General features: G+C 34.3%; 1 protein-coding gene across 8 annotated transcripts; it reads left to right on the top strand.

Annotated features, from left to right (window-relative positions):
• Positions 1–1,834: 1,834 nt before the first annotated feature.
• On the top strand, positions 1,835–19,517 carry LOC128156613 (uncharacterized). Of its 8 annotated transcripts, XM_052818808.1 has the most exons (25): positions 1,835–2,176; positions 2,654–2,837; positions 3,068–3,198; positions 3,409–3,509; positions 3,678–3,772; positions 4,013–4,209; positions 4,522–4,600; positions 4,890–4,995; positions 5,124–5,207; positions 5,617–5,769; positions 6,122–6,238; positions 6,334–6,413; positions 8,056–8,122; positions 8,235–8,431; positions 8,549–8,618; positions 8,803–8,945; positions 9,278–9,347; positions 9,857–9,918; positions 10,647–11,437; positions 12,327–12,437; positions 14,046–14,126; positions 16,808–17,034; positions 17,300–17,429; positions 17,965–17,998; positions 18,701–19,517. In XM_052818808.1, the coding sequence occupies exons 1-25, from the start codon at positions 1,980–1,982 to the stop codon at positions 18,722–18,724; spliced, it is 3,531 nt and encodes a 1,176-aa protein (XP_052674768.1). In that variant the 5' UTR covers positions 1,835–1,979; the 3' UTR covers positions 18,725–19,517. The 8 variants fall into 8 exon arrangements, with proteins under 8 accessions (XP_052674768.1, XP_052674767.1, XP_052674771.1 ...); XM_052818807.1 differs by lacking the exon at positions 17,965–17,998; XM_052818811.1 differs by lacking the exons at positions 17,965–17,998; positions 18,701–19,517 and adding an exon at positions 17,570–17,953.
• Positions 19,518–21,455: the final 1,938 nt, after the last annotated feature.

Raw genomic sequence — 21,455 nt, 5'->3', positions numbered from 1 at the left:
ACGCTAAAATTAGAAGTAAGATATTTATAAAATAGGAAAAAAGATGAGCATCTATTTACATTAAAATAATCCATCTAGGCAAAATTTTATTAAAATGATAAATTTATCTGGTTGTTTTCAAATAAATCTAGAATATTTGAAAAATATGTCCAACGCGGGTTTTATACATATTTTTGGGAACGAGGTAAGTCGTACAAGGATACCCCCCCCCCCCCCCCCCCCCGAAAAAAAAAACAAACAAAAGAACATGTAATCGCTTGCAAACGTTCAAAAGAATGGTAAAAAGGTGTAGAGTTAACGTAATAATCTCGTAAAGTTTACCAAATTATAGCGTGATTTCTCTGATAAGTAAACGAGATATTATTTAGTATTTAATTTACGAGTTACTTGTAGGTAAGTCGTACAGGTACGAGACGATGCTGTAGTATTTCTCCCCCCCGGGGGGGGGGGGGGGTCTACTTTTCAATTTTTTTTTCAAATTTGTAAACAAATTTTTTTAATTTGTTTACATGCTTCCAGAAAAGGAGATGGGCTATCACCTCGATCGTAAATTCGATGCAATCTAAAATATTGCGAGAAAAAAGGGAGGGGGGGGGGGCGAAAAAATTTGTGACGAGAAAAATTCGATCAAATGAGCCCCGTGTACAAGAATAAATGCTTTACCAAGAATATTTTTAATAAACTTAGAGTTAATTTTTTGGAACAGTATAAGCAAGGTTGTCTTATTCCTAATTCTGTTTTTAATTTTAATCCTTTTTTACATCCTTATTAAGATCAGTAATATTTGGCATAATCGCTCCGAGTCTCCATCAAATGCAGTTAATAATTTAAAAAATAAGATAAACTGTAATTATTTCATATCTGGAAACATACTTTTTTCCATGTTAGCTGATTTAGCACGGCCTGGGCGCTTTCCATAGCTTTAAACTAAAAAGATAAAACACAAACAATGTATTACAACAATTAAAAGTTAGGGGTATTTCTCTGATCAAGAAGGCAGCATCTATCATTTATAAAAAATGTTCCGTGTGTATCAGTTACAACTGCTGAGTTCATTCATCGCGTTTAAAATTGGCCGAGTCCTTCAAATTTAAAGTCACTTTGCATTTGTCACCAAGGACCAGGTGGTACTTTCACGAAAGCCTTCGTTGTTTCTTTTTTCAAACTTTTGTGTAGATGAGCATGGACTCCACACATTTTTAACCCCACCCCAACCCCAAGCACGCACACACGCCATTTATAAAAGATGTACGCTTACTTGGAAAATTTATTTTAAAAATTGGTAAAAGAACCTGCATGGATGTATGGAGATCTGTAAACACATCAAAAGCTTCTGTTTTGCAGATCGAGATAGACTAAAATAAAAATTTACAAAATATCTTTGTTTGAGGAATGGCTGTAAATTAATCAGTTAAAAAAAATTTAAAAGTTTAATGGGATGATGTAAATGAAGTTTAAAAAAAGATAAACACGCCAGCTTCATATGATATGTAATAATTGTAATGAACGGTTTTTTTTTCATACTACATCGTTGAAATAAGTTTAATGTAGAGAAATCCCACGCGTTTCCAAAAAGTTAATCACAAGTTGTACATTTTCTTTGCTCGAAGGAGTAGGGCCTATGATCTTTATTTTGACAATAGAGGGGTGCACCCCCCTTTAAATCCGCCACTGATTAGAGAATAACCTACGGTATTTTGTATTCCGCCGGTTTACTTCATTTCGCCGTTTAACGTCGGTTATATAAATGACCGGTGCATTTCGGCAAAGTATTTCGTATTTGGCCGCTTAATCGCCTCTCGTGAACTCTCGCGAGATCTCGGTTGTTGTAGTTGGTAACGAACCAACATGGAGGACCAAGACAGACAAAATATGCGTGCATATGTGCATATGGTATTGAACTGCTTTATTTTACAACCATAATTGTTCAGGAATATGTCAACTTAACACAGAACACAACTGGCAGCAAGCCAATCACAATGAGCTGCAACTGGCAAAACGATGACTACTTTTCGTTGCTCATGAGCACGGATAAAAAAGCTCATGTTGCACTTGAAATGCTTGTTGATGACTTACATGGAGATAAAGAAAGAACGGTGCATAAATTTCTTGGTCATTCTGGTGCTGAAGATTTTCTATATGGACTTGTTAGGCTCCTTGGCAGTGATAATCCAAGGTATGTTACAATATGCAGAAACGTGCGGGAACAACCGGGGCACCTGTTATTTTTTTTATTAGACAATAGACAGACCGCTTTAACAAAAAAAAAAAACAAAACATAGTTCTTAATATTGGAGAACACCAAAAAATTATAATGTCATGCAATAATCTGAAGTTAGTTTTATATGTGAATGTCTTATATAAAATAAGTTGATGTCAATAAATAAATATAACACTAGGTTTAAAAATATCTTATTTTGTGTTAAGATGATAAAGATAACAATTTAAAGTACAATTTCGAAATGATATATACTTTTAAAGGATACTGTTAATGCATTGAAAAATATTATGATTGAATATATTGGTTTGATCATTAATACATTTTACGTACATAGAACTATACTTGGTGTAGCCATCATAAATTTGAGAAAATAAAATATGAATATTCCCTTAACAAAACAAATAGGGTTACTTGTAAACTTTATCCCAACAGGGTGGCTGGTAATGCAGCTTACATCATTGGTACTGTGGCAGAGACAGAGATGGGTTGTTACAGAATTCTGGGGCTGGCTAAAGGTCAGCAGGGGGAGAGGAAAATCCTGGCCGACCTGACCCGCATGTTGACATTTGATGATTCCGAGAGTGTGATGAACGCAGCGGGGACCATGGGAACCCTGGTCAGTGATTTAATCAAGGAAAATCAACAGGAAAACAGAAAAAGACTCTCACTATTCAAATGATTGAAAATTATCGAAATATTTTGTATATAAAGTAATTACCTCTGAGTTTACATGCATCCTCATTATATTTATCACAACTCCATCTTTTGACCACAATACATGTATTTGTATCGATAAATTTGAATTAATTGCAAAAATTAGATGGATTCTATTTCTTTTGACATTAGGCTGAGAGTTTTGATGGTCGTGAGTGGATGCTTGCTGATCCCTGTTTAGATGCAACCCTGAATCACATTACAGCACTTCTACAAGCGGAGAATATGTGGACTGCCAGCAATGCAGCTTTAGTTCTTGCCAGGTAACACTCGGGGCACAACACTGTCATGTAGACATATTGGAGTTTTTGGAAAATGGAATAATCTGTGTATACTTTACATGTAATTCTACCCCTACCTCTGTTGGCTCAATATAAACACTAGTTTGTCAAGTATATGCATTTTTATATCCCAGTATTGATTGAAGAAAATGGCTTTAAAACGATGTAATATATGTTTATCTTTTTTTCCAGATTAGCTATTTCAGAAAACGGTTGCAATGCAATTCTAGAGCATGAAAACTCTCAACATATTCTCTCAAAACTAGTCCATTCTCTTGGTGTTGATGAAGCAGGTACAGTTTTTTGCCAATGTTATATATGATTTTGTTAGCTGATACTACAACATCATAATGGAAACAAGTTTTTGATATTTAGTTATATTACAAGTGTCACATTTATCATATTTTTGAGATTTTTAAAACCTGCTGGGTTTACACTGATAAAGGACTTTGATGTTGCAGGTCGAGGAATGAATGCTGCTTTTGCAATAGGTCGTCTTTGTGACATGGAAGTTGGTAGAAAGAGATTATTACTATTGTCAGATTCTGAAAAAATGGTATGTCATGATATAGTTTTCGTTAAATCATTAGAAATTAGAAGAATCTGTAATTTGTTCCTTTTCCAGTTTTTAAACAAATTATTAATAAAATAATAAATGTTGAAAACACAATTATATGTAAATGAATTTGGGTACAATAAACTAATATACCTGGTTCATGCATTGAGTATCTTTGCCATGTACATGTAATTATGTTTGCCTCCATTTGAAAGTTAGATCACACCTTTTCATTTTCAGTTGTCTTCCCTTGCAAAGATGTTGAGTTGTGATGACACAGGTGCTAGTAAAAATGCTTGTTTTGCCCTCAGCTGCCTAGCAACAAATGCTGAAGGTCATGCGAGACTTTTGAAAAATATTCATTCAGATAATATTTTACGCACGCTCTCGGAGCTTCTCAGTGCAGAAGATAGTGAGACTGGGTGGTTTGCTGCAATGTGAGTAGGATTCACTGGTTTATTTCTGTTTTAAAGAAATGGAGAAAAAGAGAGAGAGAGCATAACAAGAGAGAGCATAACAAGAGAGAGAGAGAGAGAACAAGAGAGAGAGAGAGATACACTGATATTTTAGAATATGAAGATGCATTTTATATCTAGATTATTTATGCTTAATGTACCTTATGAGCATAAAAGGTTGTACAGATACCGTTAGTTAGTTTTACATTTAAGCAATCTTTTTCCATACTCACTTGCAGTTCATTTGAATGTTGGAAAACAAAATAAATTTGTACCCCTGCTTTGATTTTCTAGGACATTAAGAACCTTAGCTAGTCAGCCTAGAGGGTGCCTCAGACTGAGAGACCATCCTCAAGTTATACCTGCCCTTCAGGTAAACAAGTTATGTTCTGTAAGGTTAACAAGTTATACCTTCAATACAGGTTAACAAGGTATACACACCCCATTGGTAATGAAAGTTATATCTGCCATTTTGGTTAACAATTTTTATCTGCTATATATCTACTTATTTCCTCATTTTGCATTTAACTACATTATGATTTTAGATTGTGAAAACTAAAAGTTGTATCTTGAAAATATTACTGCAAACTTTGGTGGCAAATGAATTAACTGATTATTTACATGTGACAACTCTTTCTACTATCCTAATTTACTTGTCATAGGCTGTAGATAAAGGGCCAAATTTAAACAGCGATCTGAAAGAAGAAGCTACCATAACGTTAGAAATTCTAAAAAGATTAGACAAGCCTTCCCCGCCCACGATTGAAGGTAAGACACAAACTGATGGCAGAAATCTCCACGTTGTGTTTTAATATACATTTGTACCGTATGTGAATCATTCAAAAGCTGGTCAGTGAAATAATATATGGCCCTAAGCATTCCGTCTGTATTTTCAGTGATTGGTCACAACTCCATCAAAGCATCATGGGAAGCTGTGCCGACGAAGAGTGGATTCACTGTCAGATATCAGCTGTTTGATTGTGAGTTCTGGAACTGGAATATACTAGTTTATACTTATTATACAGAATTCTTTAACTTCTTTTCGTGAGAAAAGGTTCATCTTTAAACAATGAATATTTGGATATTTATATATTGAACTACACCTGTGAAATATGTATTATCTACCGATAAACCTGTGCATTTATTGATACGCCTGTACAAAGCACATAACATTAGAGCCACTGTGAAACTCACTGTAAACTATTTACATGCTTTTATGGAAGAATAGAACATTACAACATGTGCAGGTTATTCTATCTATTTTGTCTCCTGGTCATAAATGGAGGTAGTGCCTGCTTTATACAGGTCCATAGCAATATTCTTTTAGTCTCTTTCCAGAATCCATACAGCCTTTGATAATAGAAGTATATGATATGGTTTTTTTTTCAGCCAACAATAAATGTGTGTACACAGGTAAAGACCTGACTTGTCAGATCTTTGGCCTCCATCCATGTTCCCAGTACACCTATAAACTTCGGGCATTTACTGAGGGTGATGAGAGTCCATTCAGTGAAGGCATTACCATAGTGACAGAGGAGAATGGTCAGTATTTAAACACTAAAAATAGGCCAGCTGCAGTGTCCTCAACCCTAAATATCAAAAGATGTACATATCTTTAAATTCAAAGAAATAGCAAAAAATTTGACATCTTTAAAGTTAGAAAATGAACATTCTCAATAGCTTACACACTTTTATTAATTGTGATCACTGTTAGTCAGTTTAAATACCGGTAAGTTAAATTTCAATTTTCAAACTATCTTGATATCATATATATATGTAAACAAATTTTTATTAACCAATTAGAAGATTTGATGATAAGTCAACGTCAGCATCTTCATTGAAATGCATTTGTCATTACACACATCTACAATTATGTATTTTGCTGTATTTTCAGTTCCCACGGCACCCATCAATTTACGTGTTCTAGGCTGTACAATTACGCAGCTCAAAATAGGCTGGGACCCCCCTGAAGAAGTAAATGGAACCCTGAAAGGATACTATATCTATTTAGGTAGGATCGTGAATTTGTCCTTATAACAATTTCTCAAGCCTAATCTTTGTAACAGCCAGTAGGTTGTTGTAATGGTTTGTCTTATTTCATTGTAGATGACAAAATGGTGGAGCATACTCAAGAGCTCTCGTCAATTTTAACTGGACTGGCAGCCAGTACATCATACAATATAGAGGTAAAGCTTGCTAAACATCGTACAATATAGTGGTAAAGCACTATTCATATACTGTATACGGGTTTATTTTCGTCCCATATAATTATACCCCCGCTCCGAAGGAGAGGGGGTATACTGTTTTACCCTTGTGTGTCTGTCTGTCTGTCCGTCCGTCTGTCTGTCCGTCCGTAACAAAAATTTCTGTCGCATTTATCTCAGCAACTATTTATCGCAGATGCTTGAAATTTTTACACAGTGTTTGTTAAGGCATGCCATATCGTGGGATATATTTTTGTACCAATCGGACGTCAACTTCCTGTTAAATGACCACTTTGCTTATTTTTAGCAAAAATTTTCAAACAAATTTTTGTCAAAGAATTCTCAGCAACTGTTTATCGCAGATGCTTGAAATTTTTACACAGTATTTGTATAAGCATGCTATATCGTGGGATGTATTTTTGTACCAATTGGATGTCAACTTCCTGTTAAATGAGTACTTTGTTTATTTTTAGCCAAAATTTTCAAACAAATTTCCGTCAAAGATTTCTCAGCAGCTATTTATCGCAGATGCTTGAAATTTTAACACACTATTTGTTATGGCATGCCATATTGTGGGATATATTTTTGTACCAATCAGATGTCAACTTCCTGTTAAATGACGACTTTGTTTATTTTTAGCAAAAATTTTCAAACAAATTTTTGTCAATGAATTCTCAGCAACTGTTTATCGCAGATGCTTGTAATTTTAACACACTATTTGTTATGGCATGCCATATTGTGGGATATATTTTTGTACCAATCGGATGTCAGCTTCCTGTTAAATGACGACTTTGTTTATTTTTAGCCAAAATTTTCAAACAAATTTCCGTCAAAGATTTCTCAGCAACTATTTATCGCAGATGCTTGAAATTTTTACACACTATGTGTTTTGGCATGCCATATTGTGGGATATATTTTTGTATCAATCGGACGTCAACTTCCTGTTAAATGAGTACTTTGTTTATTTTAGCCAAAATTTTCAAACCAATTTTCCTCAAAGATTTCTCAGCAGCTATTTATCGCAGATGCTTGAAATTTTAACACACTATTTGTTTAGGCATGCCATATTGTGGGATATATTTCTGTACCAATAAGATGCCAGCTTTCTGTTAAATGTCGACTTTGCTTATTTTGCATATTCACATCAGAGCGGGGGTATCACTAGTGAGCATTGGCTCACAGATATCTTGTTTTTGCCCTTTTTCACTTGCAAACAGTTTAGCCTCGTCTTGAATTCACCCAGACACAGTTGTGTTTGAAGAGAAATAATTTGGGACATTTCGCCCAGGCTTAAATAAGCCCATTGACAGCGAGGGCGAAATGGACAAAAATAAGACAGAGGCAAATAATTCCCTGCATACAGTATATTATGATACATGCACAGGGTTGTCTCTAAGACCTGGGGGACGGGGAGTTCCCCCGCCTATAATGCCTTAATTACCGGCTATTGTTGCATTTCAAATGCAATGTAGCTATAAGCAAGACCCCCTGACCACCTTCTACTTTTTCATTTCTTCCTTCTATTTCAGTTTTTAGAGACAACCCTGCATGCATGTCATACGTTACAGTGGTTAATATGAGATGGTATTTCAAAAGTACACAAAAAGATATTCTTTTATTTAAGGTGTGTGCCGCTACTAGTAAAGGCAAAGGAGAGAAATCTTATGTTGTTGGGACGACTTCAGAAATAGGTATGCTTCTTAAAAATTCACTACTGCTGAAACAGTCTTAAACTTCAAATGTGACCAAAAATACTCAAATACAGTGATCTTTATTATTAAATCAATGGAATTCATGTTTTAGGTGCACATGCCCCCTCCAAACCCCATGTGCAAGTTTTAGGTCGAAATGAACTGCACATCACCTGGGAGCCCCCTGAAGTGCCCCTGGGAAGGATTACAAGATATGACGTTCTTATGAATGGGAAAATCATTTACTCAGGAACAGAGCTCAGTCACACAGTCCGGAGACTGACCCCAGACACAGAATACTCATTTGTGGTAAGTGATGATCTACCTGGTGAATTCACAGTGAATTTTTCAATCTTCCAATGATATCAATGTTTGCAATGTGAACTGCAGGTAAAAAACTCGGTGATTTACACAATTCCTTTTTAGGTTGTTGCTTTGACAAGTGAAGGAAAATTTGACAGCAAAGTGTCAAAGAAGCGCACAGCTAAAGATGAATGTAAGCCTGATAACTGTTTGCTTTTAAAATACTCAGTTTCCTGCAATTTTCCAAAAAAATTCTCTAAAGAAATAGCTGTTATAATCAAACAAGCAATCATCTCATCATTATCATCATCCTTGATTTTCTCCAACAAGTGATGCAAGTACATGTATCTGTACTTATTTGAGAATGCTGTTTGTAGATGATTCTAGTCGGCCGCCCCTATATCAGGCCCCCACCAGGAGGGACAGTATGGGGGAGGTCTCCAACGTGTCCACAACAGTCAGCCGGAAGAAGAAGTCCGCTGCCCTGATAGAACCCAAGCGCCAGGCAGCCAGTGGGAAGGTCAGACTGAATGTAGAGCTCAATTCACAGCTTTAATATTAAAGTGTTAGATCTTTTAAAGAAGAACTGTGCTCAGATAGATATTGTTTAAAAACTTCACAAAGAAATAAACGCATTTTAAATTTTGACCATCCTATTTTCCTATATCTTCTGTCCTCCGTATAAAATACATAGTGCAAGATTCACAATCTGAAATAAAGTTTCTTTGTTTTAATTGCAAATAAACTTGATCCTCGGCATATAATGTAAATGAAATAACTCAGAGAGTACCTACCTCCTTTTTCGCTGAAGAAAATAGCTTCTATTTATACAGCATGTCTTTGTTTCCACAGCACCGCTCTGTCACCCCTGGCAACCTGAGGAGTAAAACTCCAGCAGAGCAAGTGCCCCGGCCTGTATCAGGTACTGTTGGAGTTACCCCCCTTTGTAGTGATCCTACTAACTATGGATATATTAAGATTATGCATGACATTTCTGTGATATATAACCCCCGTGAACAATTGAGTTGATTACTTGTTTTGTTTTATGTTTTAAGTGTACTAGAATGTTGTAATCCCTAGAAATGAATTCTAAACAGTCATGAACCATGTTGTTTGCATTAATTCCACAATCTATTCAAAGTAGCAATTTAATATTATATTGTGTAGGATTCAACAGATATCCCTATTCAAACAAATCAACCAGCTAATTTTTATATTTAGTGATTTAGGTTTTTGAATCATTAACAAATGCAAATATTTGTTGTGAATTTGTGGCAGCACGCATTAACACTGCATTTGGATTTGATTAATGGAGGTTAATATTTCCACGCTCTTGTTTCAGATGTTTCCCGTTCACTTACTCACACACTGACAGGGTGTTTGCTGACGTGAATTAATGCATAAATGTCACGTGTTTGTTCTTTTGATTAGGTAGCAGCTGTGCTTCAACGATCCCAGAAAAAGAAAGTAAAGAAAATCGTGAAACTGAACACGTGAGTTTCCTGTTATTCTGTACATTACAGGTGGTGGTATTCATGATACAGAATAGTAACCAGGCTTTTATCTTTCAAAATGCAAACCCAAAATCATATTAGCATTATCACACTCATTAATAATAGCGAAGTCTAATACCAGGGAAATTACATCTAGCAATTAGTAATTAATAGAATAAAATTTTCTTTACTTTTGAATTCACACCATGGACACAGGCTGAGTAACTAACAATGCATCACGGTAATCTGTTGATTAGTGTCTATCTGCATGATGACACTGGAGGCATGATCTGATTAGTAGTTAGAGTAACACACTTTGTTAAAACAGAGTATTGTGTCAAATAACATCTGCATGTAAGTCTTCAAATTAACAGTGTAGTTGTCACATCTCAATAATGACCTCACTAATAACAACTACTTCAGTGTGTTATCACAAAGTTTTAAAGTAACATATTGTGACAAATGTATTTTAAGTTTAACCTTTTTCGAGGTAAGGAAATGTTCCTCTTGGTTTAATATACTGGTAGAAATTGCTGTTTTCCCCTTTTAATACATTTCCAGCCCTACATATTTATTGACTGAACCAGTCGTTTTTTCTTCCATTCCAAATCAATAATTTGTTGGAAGTAATAGTCATCCCACTAAAACTGTTTTGTTTCTTATAATTAGCCTGTTCCAACTGAGTATCGAAGTAAATGTATGTTTACCCTGATTAATTTGTTTTACAGAAAGAGTCTACAAGAGTACATGAGTCCCATCACCCAATCCCAGAGCGAGCACCAACAAAGTCCGCACCAGTTCACGCTGTTCATTTCCGCGATAATCATCATCATCAACCTGTTCAAAGAAACTCTTCATCCAAACCTGAACGTCTTTCCCACGTCAATAAAATGTTTCCTCTCTCGGTATCCTATGTGTCTATTCAAGGAAATGAAGCAAAGGAAAAAGAAGACAAAAAAGTATTTTACAAATCTGGAACGTTTATTGAGAACTCCAACTCTACCACGATGCCGGGGCTTAGAGTGGAGCGTTCTAGAACTACAATGCATAGCAGTCATGTGAAAAGGCGAACAAAAGTGATAGAAAATAATGGTCCAATAAACACTAACTTGATTGGTCAGGAATATCTTAGTACCTTATTAGGCAAATCTCATGACGTTGTGCAACCCCAGCAGGATGTTCAGTTCAATGTGAGTTCTCATCAGTTAGAAGTCAGTAGACAATCCAGCCAGAATGAAGTAGCAACAACCAAGCAACAAAGGAAAATGTCTCCCATTGTGTCCCAACCTTCAAAGTCTTCAGAACCTGTTACCTCAACTCAAGCGCCGAGGGCAAGAGAGCGTAGAGAGAAGCCAACTAGGGACCTGTACCTACCCAAACCTGTGCCTCCCAGTCAGCATTACCTGGAGGGGCGGACCCAGTCCACGCCCTTTGGGTCAAGGTCACTGCCCAGTCCTCGCTCACTTTATCTCCAGAAAGAGGCTGAGGTCGCAGATCAGGAAGTGCATCAAAAGAAAAGGTAACTTGTTTCTTGGTTCTTGTGAAAACATATAAGAAAAATATATACTGGGGTTGTCGATATGATTTGTAAATCAAGGAGTTGCTCTAATCCTCTCTCTGTGTAATGCAAGCACCTGCAGTCCCATCCATCAACCCCCGCCAAAATGATTCCTCAGCACCACCTATCCAACATCAACTGATAAAGTCTTTCACTTTTCATATATAAAACCAATTCAGTCAAATTTATTGTGCATATTATCCTTGTAAATTTGTTCAGAGGGAGTTTAAAAACATGCAATCTAATGTTTATTCTATCATTGGCAGATTTTTCAGACTTTTCAAGAGAATACAGTAGTTATAGGGGACTTAGTGAAAGCATTGGTAAATCTTTTAGCTCCTTGTGATTCACAACTGCTAGAATGTATACATGCAATAGCCAAGCAGTACCGTTCTATAACCAATTGTCAATATGTGTATAGTCAGTACTTTTTATTAGACACCAGTGTATATTTGTTTTAATACCTGATATGTTTGCATACAATATTGAGCATTTGTCAGCGCTACTGTAGTTCACAAGACTGTTACAAAAACTTCAGTATTTTAGTGCAGTCACAGCATCAAATTTATTCAGTTAGGCACATTTTGAAGGAATCTTGCTACACAATAAAACCATGCTAAAAATCTCCAAAACATGTTCACAAGAATAAATGAGATACAAAATCTAAACACACAGGTAAGAAACATATGGCAAGCATATAATGCCAGCTTTTTACCAATGCCTGGACTTACACAAGTTTACATCTGTGAAGTTCAATAACTCTGCTACAAGTTATATTTTGCTTGACCTTGCACTTTGACCCTGCCTAACTGAGTGAGAGTTGATGACCAGTCTTTGTTGTATGTTTCAGCGGTATTGGAGGTAGAAACAATCAATTGTTCCTCGCGGAACACCCCCACGATTGTTCCTACTTCCTGTCTATGCAGGAACAGCACTCCAATAGTAACGTCGGTGTTCACAGGTAAACAAGCTCAGCGTTGGTGGTCTTCAGTTGTATCTGTACGCTTTGGTTCTGACATTTGCTTTAGCAGGCCAAACAAAGAAATATGTTGATAAACTAATCAATCAACTCTTTAAGAATTCTTTATTTTTTCCAAAAAAATTGCATGAATAATTATTGCTGGTGTATCATAAGCATTGTAGGCTATAAATGGTGTCAGAATCAGAAGATGTGTATATCTTCCAAACACAAACATAAGTATTCTACCTTTCATAGATTACCTATTGAGTTGCTTTTTTTTTTGAGTTTTTGAAAAAAAAATTTTCAACAAATGTTAACTTTTTATGATTTATATATCTCCAGCAAAAGAAATCTGTCATTCATTCTGTACTTAACCTTTAGCTCAGTTTCAAAGAAACTGTCCAAAATTGTTTTTTTAAAAGATTTCATTCAAGTTTTTTTTAAAGTTCATGTAAGATGTGTCATTATTATCTGATCTTGACCTTGACTTTGACTTTGACTTCACTCTTTCTCATTTTAAAATCACCTTAGTATCAAAGAATTTTCAAAGATATGTATCTCTCAAACTTTGTACAGATATGCATTTTGATGGGAGCAGTTCAAATGTATGCATCATTATTATGACCTTGACCTTCTCTTTGACCTTGACATTGCCATTCTTCATTTTCATTGATCGTCACACATACGCTATTTTAAATTTAAAAGATCAGAAATATACTTTTTGTTCATTCAAAAAATGTTGAGATGGTGAGGTTATGGACATGTATTCTGTTGTTTGGCCTGATTGGGTTTAATTGGCTTACTGTAGATTTTTTGTCATATATATATATATATATATACGTGTGTGTGATATCTTTTATGTATACATTTATATATGATTTAGCAATAGCTTTTACTGACCTTCACAGATGAAGCATATAAACAGGTGGACACATTTAATTTTAGCCATTAGATGTAGAGGACAGTGCTTGTTGGTGCAGGGATCTATGATGTATATCTGTTCCATATAATTAACATGGGGTCTAGTTTCTGGACAATTTTATGCATTTATTTTGTTCTTGTATTGGTTATTTTATTGTGGTGATGGGATGCATTAATTAACAGATATTGTAATTTTGAAGGTGTTCCATGGTCAGCATAACAGTTCAGTTTCAGACTGAGCTTGTCTAGGATAGCTATAACTTTTTTTTTTACATATTTATAATTATTTACATTTAAATATATAGGTAGTATTTTAAGTGTATACATCTTTTAAATTACCTTTACATACCAAGACTTTCAGGTAGTGTTAAACAACCTGAGAATTATACAATGTATAATTAGACAAACGGATATTAGTTATGTTATGAAATCACTAATCAGCGTGTATGTTGTAGTACATGTATATATACATAAGTCATCTCTCTACACCTCTCTTTGTTTTAGCTGAATTCAAATTTTGATGGAATATTTTTTAAAAATTAATATATTATGAAATGTATTCTAAATTCTGATCCAGCTGACCTTTTCCAGCTGACCTTTTCCAGATTTTTTTCCGTTGTTCGAGTGGTACATAATTCTCGGAGCTCAATGATTGCTGACTGTTCTTCTTCCTGTTTCTATATTTAGAATTAGCTCTGTCCAGCCGCAGACAGAGAGAACAAACCAGAGACTCTCGCTTCCCAACATCCCTCAGCAAGGAAATTCCAGGTTTTTTGCGTGATGTAACATGATGTTGCGCTTATCCAAAAATATCATTAGGCAATAAATGCTAGGCCCACTTGAATATGCCTTTTGAAATATATGATGTTTAAATGCAGTTAAAATCAGGCCATTTATTTTTTTGAGAGTTTTTTTCAGAGTCAAGCTATTATTTTTTTTTATTTCTTTAAATTAAGTACTTTATCATATGTTATGGAACAATAATCTTTTACATTTTAGCTCTTCGGTCTATAAAAGTTAACAACTCTTTGTTAATTGAATAATCCACTGATTTTCATGTGTGGTAAAACTTTTTAAACTTAATTTAAAAAAAAAGTATGTTCAAGTTGTTCAAAGTTCATTTCCCAGTATCATTTGATAATTTTTATCTGCACATTACAGTGTGCATTTGTATTTCTGATAACGGTCATGCATTATTGGATTTGAAGAATTATCACATGACATGAAGCACATTTTGTAAAAATATGCAAAGAAAATAAAACAAAGTTTTAGAAAAACTTAGGTAATATTAAAGACAATTAAAATATCATATTTTATGCATTAAACTAGCATGTAATTTTCTGGCATGCAGTTCTGATTTTATGAAGATTGCAGATGCCTTAAAACCTGTGTGAAAACTCAAAGAATTGGGATGTGGTTTTGCTTCTACTAGCAATTACTTCAGATGTCAATTACGTGTAGTATACCACAGTTATAACTGTAGTAAAAATTTCATGTACATGAAAATTTATTTTTACTATATTTTAATAAATAAAAAACATGCCAAAACCACTCAAATGAGTTAAAAAATCTGTGGCAGTAAATTACTTGTGAACCTGTATTTTTCTTGCACACAATAGAACCCACCCAGATTTTAGGCATAGAGTTTTTAAGGTGGTATGGGACATCTGTCAATATTATTGTGGATTAAAGTTCATTATAATTAAAAAACTTTGAATGATTTAGAATTTTCAAATTTTATATCATTTAACCAAAAATGCATTTAAAATTTTTTGGACAGGTAAAAAATTTCAAATCCCCAGCACGTTTGAACTCGTGATTTACAAATTCATTAAGTGAACTCTCTAATCCACTGCACTATGCTGTTAGGTGACAATTTTGGGGGAAAGATTATCAATAAAATTACACTTGATTTTATTGGTTATTTCAATAAATAGTACGTCACAACATGGAGGTGTCCCATACGACTTTAGAAATATTTTTTGAAAATTGACATTTCAAGACAATAAATACCTGGGTAGGTAACTCATTGTGAAAATCGTGAGTAGGAGACAAGGCAGAAGGTATCTAAATATTCTTCATTTTGATATTCAGTGCTGGAATTGTCTTCTGAAGTTTCTCTACATATCAAATCATTACATTAGTACATGTATAATGGTACCTACAGCAGTGTAGGTCCACTCATACCTAGTAGGTATATATAGTCAAGGTAACAATATCTGACATTTTCCCTATTAAATTGGAAACATTTTTGTGTGTGTGTATGTGATATATCTAAAAATATTTGTTTTTGAAGAGGTTCCCTTTTAATGGCCTGTAGATTTAAATACACACATAGCATTTTAAAACATTTATGCAAGTCTCTTTCTCCAAATGGAGATGGGAGGGGGTGTAATCATCTCCAATCTATTTAGTTATTGTACTGAAGAAATCTTGCATGTATTGTAAGTTATTACAAGAATGTCATAACTTAATATTATTATGTAAATTAAAGTCAACATATTTCAGCTCTGAATTGCTGAAACTGATTGCTGTTTATTTTTTGTATGAAGAAATTCATTAAAGTAATGTTATCCCATATAACTTTAAAGTGTGCAAGAATTGATAGTATGCATATCTTGTGCAGTTAAGTACAGAATTCTTGCATTTTTTTGATACCAGTTATTTTTTTTATTAAATGAAAAATAAAATACAATGAACAGATGCTCTGAAAAGACCCAATATTTCCAGCCATATTACAACTGCTAAAAGCAAACATATTTTGTTTCTGAAAAAAAAATGTCTGAAAATAATTTTTATTGCCTAATGATAAGTTGTCTATTGTTCCCTGTGTTATAACTTTTGAAGCCTGTGTTATTTTTGACATTTTGGTACACTAATTTCTCCTGAGTTTTCTGACACGTTTCAGAGCATGTTTGTCAAATTCTAAGTATGTGTATTACCTGAATACAGATAACAGCACTGAGACTAATGGACCTGCTAGCTTCTTTGCATTTTGACACTGATAAAATTGCAGCTACACTTGCCAGTACTCGCAGTAGCATTTTTGATTTATATATATAGTAGCTGCATAATTTTTCAACTCACATCATTAACACTGAACTGATATATTATGACCAGCATAATTACTAGTTTAGCTTATGAATACAAATCTTTGTTGAAATTTAACTCTTTAGTTCCCATTTTGATGTACTACACTTAACCTATTAAATCTCAGAAAGAGAAGGGAGACTTTATACTGTAATTATATACATGTATTTGTTAATCTTAGCAGGTAAAAGAGATTTTCGCCTCAACCATATATAATTGATTTCTGTCTTATTTTAATCAATTGGTTTTCATTCATTTTGAACTTTAATGGTTTTAAGAATTTTCAAAGGTTTATGTTATATATACCTTAAAGTTTATATTTACTTCATGCTAAAGATAAAAAACAACTTCCTCTTCAGATCAATGAATACGAGAAAAATGTACAAAAACTTGTCGCCTGAGTCTGTCCCTGCCATGCCCATGGTCCCGAGCGCCCAAACCTTCAACCTTGACATCCCAGAAAACAAGTCAACCATGACCACCTGGAATCGGACCTTTATCCCCATGCAGCTTCGCACCCAGCCTTCCAACCTACCCCCGAGCCAGCTCCAGAGGATGAACACCACCCTGGGGGAACAAGCTAAAGGTACTCGCTCACTGATCACTGCATTCTGGGAAACATGTTGTAAGGCATTGGTTGCATGATTGAAGCGCATGCATGGATTTTTTTTTATCAATTAATTTTAAAGTGGACGAGTTGCTTGTCTATTCTGAAATTGTGCACTAATGAAATAGTTAGAGGTTTGTTTAACTTAGAAAACCTTGTTTTTTGCTGTGTGGTTTTTGCTAGATTTATTAATTGTGGCCTCCATATAGGCTGTGACTTTTTGAATTGTTGCTTTTTATTAAAGGTGTTCAATTTAAACGTGTTGAGGCCTTAACCAGAAGTAAAACTGTGATAGATTTAAAGCAAAATCCACCAACCTTAGCTGAACAGGCAGAGAGATTTCCTATTACACAAAGTGCTAATATCAAGGGCAGGTAATGTATGGTCCAAATACCAATTTTCTCCCTTCCAAATCTAGTTAGTCATTATATGAGGCAGAAATTCATGCATCTTAAACTTCATCATTTTAAATATTTAGTTTAATAACATGATTAACTGTATTTTCCCTATTTAGTGCCCCAGGTGCATAAAGAATTAAAAAAGGTGGTAATTTTGAATTTTATTTGTTTCCATTTTATCAAAATTTAAGCCATGGTTACTTAACAGTGCAATCTTATTTCATTTCTGGGTTTTTTTTTCAATACATTAATGTACTTTTCATTTGTTTCTTGATTACTATTTTACACTAATACAATATTAAACAAGTCTTTCAGAAATGTATTTTGATATATATTTTATTATGATTCAAAAAAGCAGCTCATATTTTCAGATTTTTAGACACATGTTGAGTATAGCTATGGTACTACATAGGGAGAATACAATAAAAAGTATTGCTGAAAGAGATTATAAATCTTTTTCAATTAGTCTCAGAAATTCCTAAGTCAGTAATGAATACACTTTCTGTTCTAGAGGGAACAAAATCTTTATATTGGGACCTCGAATGGTTTGTGGTTTGACAATACTGTAGATGTACAACTATTTTATCCTACACCTTACTGCAATGTACTAAACTATCATATCCTTGCTTGGTAACGGATCGCCATGTAATTGTTTGATGGTCACAACCAAATTGTCCGTCTCTATACCATGTGTTATGGTGTACTCCAAGATGTACCTACACTTAACACATTGATAAGGCCGGTGTTTGTTTGATTTTGTCCTTGTGTAAAAGATATAAGTTTGTACCTTAGAGAAATTCACTTCCATTAAAGTTTTAATTCCCATGTTAATATAATAGCTATGATTCTTTGCTTCTGAGAACTGTGTATCCATTAACAGATTGTATCCTACTTAGTTAAGCATTTCCTTCACAACAAGTGTTGATACAGGCTAGAGTTTCACTGCTTTATGCATAAATATTATCATGGGTATAAATCTATATACAAATGTTTTCTGCACAATTTGGTGATATCGGGTGAAGTTATTAACTGCTGTATTATATTATCACGGTAAGGACTTTGGATGGACAAAGTGTTTATCACATCTGGTAAAACAGGCTTGAGTGTTGCAGCTTTGTTATTTGGGGTATAAGATAAATAATTAATAATTTAAACATTTTAATTCTGTGTAAGTTTGGGTATTTCATCTACTTAAGATAAAGTTTAAATCTGTGAATGGTTTAACTGATTGTACGTCTGTATTGCAGGACGTCCCCACATTTGAAAGGTAGCAAGGGGCTGATGAGGTCGCCCAGTGCACACTACAAGGAACCTGACTCCATGTTGCTCAAGAAGTCCTGGTCCTCTCACGAAGGGACACAGCTCAGCGCCAGGTGATCCGGGATCCCTGTCCCCCAGGGCAGTCAGAGTCAGGCCAAGGTCACATCAAGGCAACAGAGCTGATGTTCAAATCCATACTTTACTATAGGGAATCCATGTATGATTTCTTTCTGTTATTGTCAGAATCTCTGGAAGCACCCTGGGTTTTTTTAAATGTGCATACTTGCTGAAATCAGATGTTCTGCCTGTAACTCTGTGAAATTGTTGTGTGTCTGTGATATTGAAGAGATAACTGTAATTACTGAGTGGCTTGTCATAGTACATATACCAATTGAGGGAAGTTACAACAAGGGGATCCAAAAGAATTATGTGTCACAATAGGTGACTTTCACATTCTTAAATATTATCCTATGGGTCAGCAAAATAAACATTTTTTGTTTAGACAGTTTTGTACCATACATGTATTCAGGAGCCAAACTTTGGCCCAGTTGGTAATGTTATACTTATAGAGAAAACTTATTCTGGTCAACTCCAGATAAAATGACACTGTAAGGGGAAATAACTTGTTTACTGTAGAAGCACATTATGATTTTCGTTGTTTTTTAACCAAATAAAATTTCGTTGGCATTTAATTTCGTCAGATTGTAATCTCTTAAATGTATCACCTATAAACTCTGTATTTATTGATATTTGGGTTAAAAATTTGTCATGGATTAAATTTTGCTAATTTATTTGGCGCACCAATTGAAAATAACAAAATAAAATCCTCAACAAATAATTCTGCTTCTACAGTATGTAAAGTTTGTTTTGTACCAAGGATTATATGGTGACTTTTGCCATCTGAAAAGAGAAGATTTTCATGCAAATTTACATAGTCTTAAAACAAAGTATTAGTCATATAAGAGGAGGGGCTATAATAGTTGGAGCATAATTGCCCGATTTTTATCAGGGAGGAATAGTTGGAGCATAATTGCCCGATTTTTATCAGGGAGGAATAATGGAGATTGGTTACTGGTGATTTTTGTGAAGTTAGAAGTGTACAGTAGAACACAGTTACAGCAAACATGCTTATAACGAATTCAACCCTACAACAAAGTCGGTTTCTTTCCCCCTAAACTAAAAGCTATCCAACGTATAACAAATTACAGTTAAAACAAGATAAAGTCAGTCATATATTGGCACTTTGCTTTAGCTGTGTTTTACTGTAGTTTGAGGGTTTTTTAAAAATTATATTCTTTTTATAAATTTGAACAATAAAATATATATTTACAAATACCATTTAGAAAAGTGTTGTAAAAAAACAGAAGTATGCAGAGGTAATCGATTGTTATTTTACACCTTTTACTGAAACTTTGACGTTTTAAGGGTGAGGGCATGTCAATGTTCTCTCCTATGGGAGACTGTGGGAGCTTTATGATGGCCGGACTTCTATTTGCAGGGCAACAGACATACTGTTTTTACTAAGTGCATTATTTTATGTAACTAAGAATGTGTCAATATATCACATATGATTACTGTGAATGTACAATGTTTTAATACTTTGGTGGAATTTTAATTTTTTCAACAAATCATTGTAGATGTCTTTATTTACATGCATGGCATCAAGCAATATATATTTGATGTGATGGAAGCTACATTCCACAGTCAATGACATTTACAGTAGTTGTATCAGTGTTGGGATTAGGAATGAAATGGGTTTCTGTTCTGCATTTATTAAGTCTCTTTGTCTTGAACTTTCCTGCAATATCTTGATGTATTTCTGACTTTTCAATTAGTACCGTATCTATGTGGTTTTTTTCATTGTAGAATACTCATTTATGAGCACTTTAGTGTGGCATTTATTTATGACGTCATTGAAACCTGTTTTAAACTTGCCAGCTGCTGGGGTTGACATTATTACCATTTTATGTCATCGTTGGAAACCCACGGTTAATTACGCGTCATACCTCTCTCCATTACTGGGTGATAGAGAGAGGAACGTCACCTAATTAACCGTGGGTTTCTGATGATGATTTGATGTTTACAAGCTGTCCACCTTAGCATGTCTTTTCTGTTATTACTGTTGTGAGTATGAATGTATATATAGATATAGGTATATCCATCTGTATCAAGTTGATTGCATGTGATTTTATGATTTACCTTTAGCAGGATAATTTAAACTCATTAGTGATGTAGTATTGAAGAAATATAAAAGCACAACATTTAACTTGGTGCCAATGTATTTCCTGTGGGATATGTAATATAATGGAATATATAGTCTAGGTATTGTGATGTTATAAAACTAGTCTGTTGTTAAAATAAAAAGAATTTGATTTGATAACACCATTTCTATTGTGATGATGTGCACAGATATCAATATGTACTTTCACTTTTCTTGTTTTCTTTGTCCACAGACTCACATTGTGCAACAAAAATGTTCTCTTAAAGCCTTTACTGAATTGTTCAATTTGTTTATTTTGTATATTTAAAAAAAAAATATTTATCTTTTTTATAAACATTTTTAAATTTATGTATACTCTAGTGACTTAAATTGGCCTTCAATTTTTTTCTGTCCTGATTTTACACCTGACTGAAAAAGGCCCAAGTGCTACTTTTTATAGAGCTATACAATATGTCCATCTTTTTCCAACGTTACCAATTTATTGTTGTTCCACTGAAGTGAAGTATGAGATATCTATTGTA

Source organism: Crassostrea angulata, chromosome 7, assembly GCF_025612915.1.
Source record: "Crassostrea angulata isolate pt1a10 chromosome 7, ASM2561291v2, whole genome shotgun sequence".
Taxonomy (NCBI): Eukaryota; Metazoa; Mollusca; class Bivalvia; order Ostreida; family Ostreidae; genus Magallana; species Magallana angulata.
The sequence above is the reverse complement of the archived record's forward strand: the minus strand, read 5'-3'. Positions and strand labels throughout refer to the sequence as shown.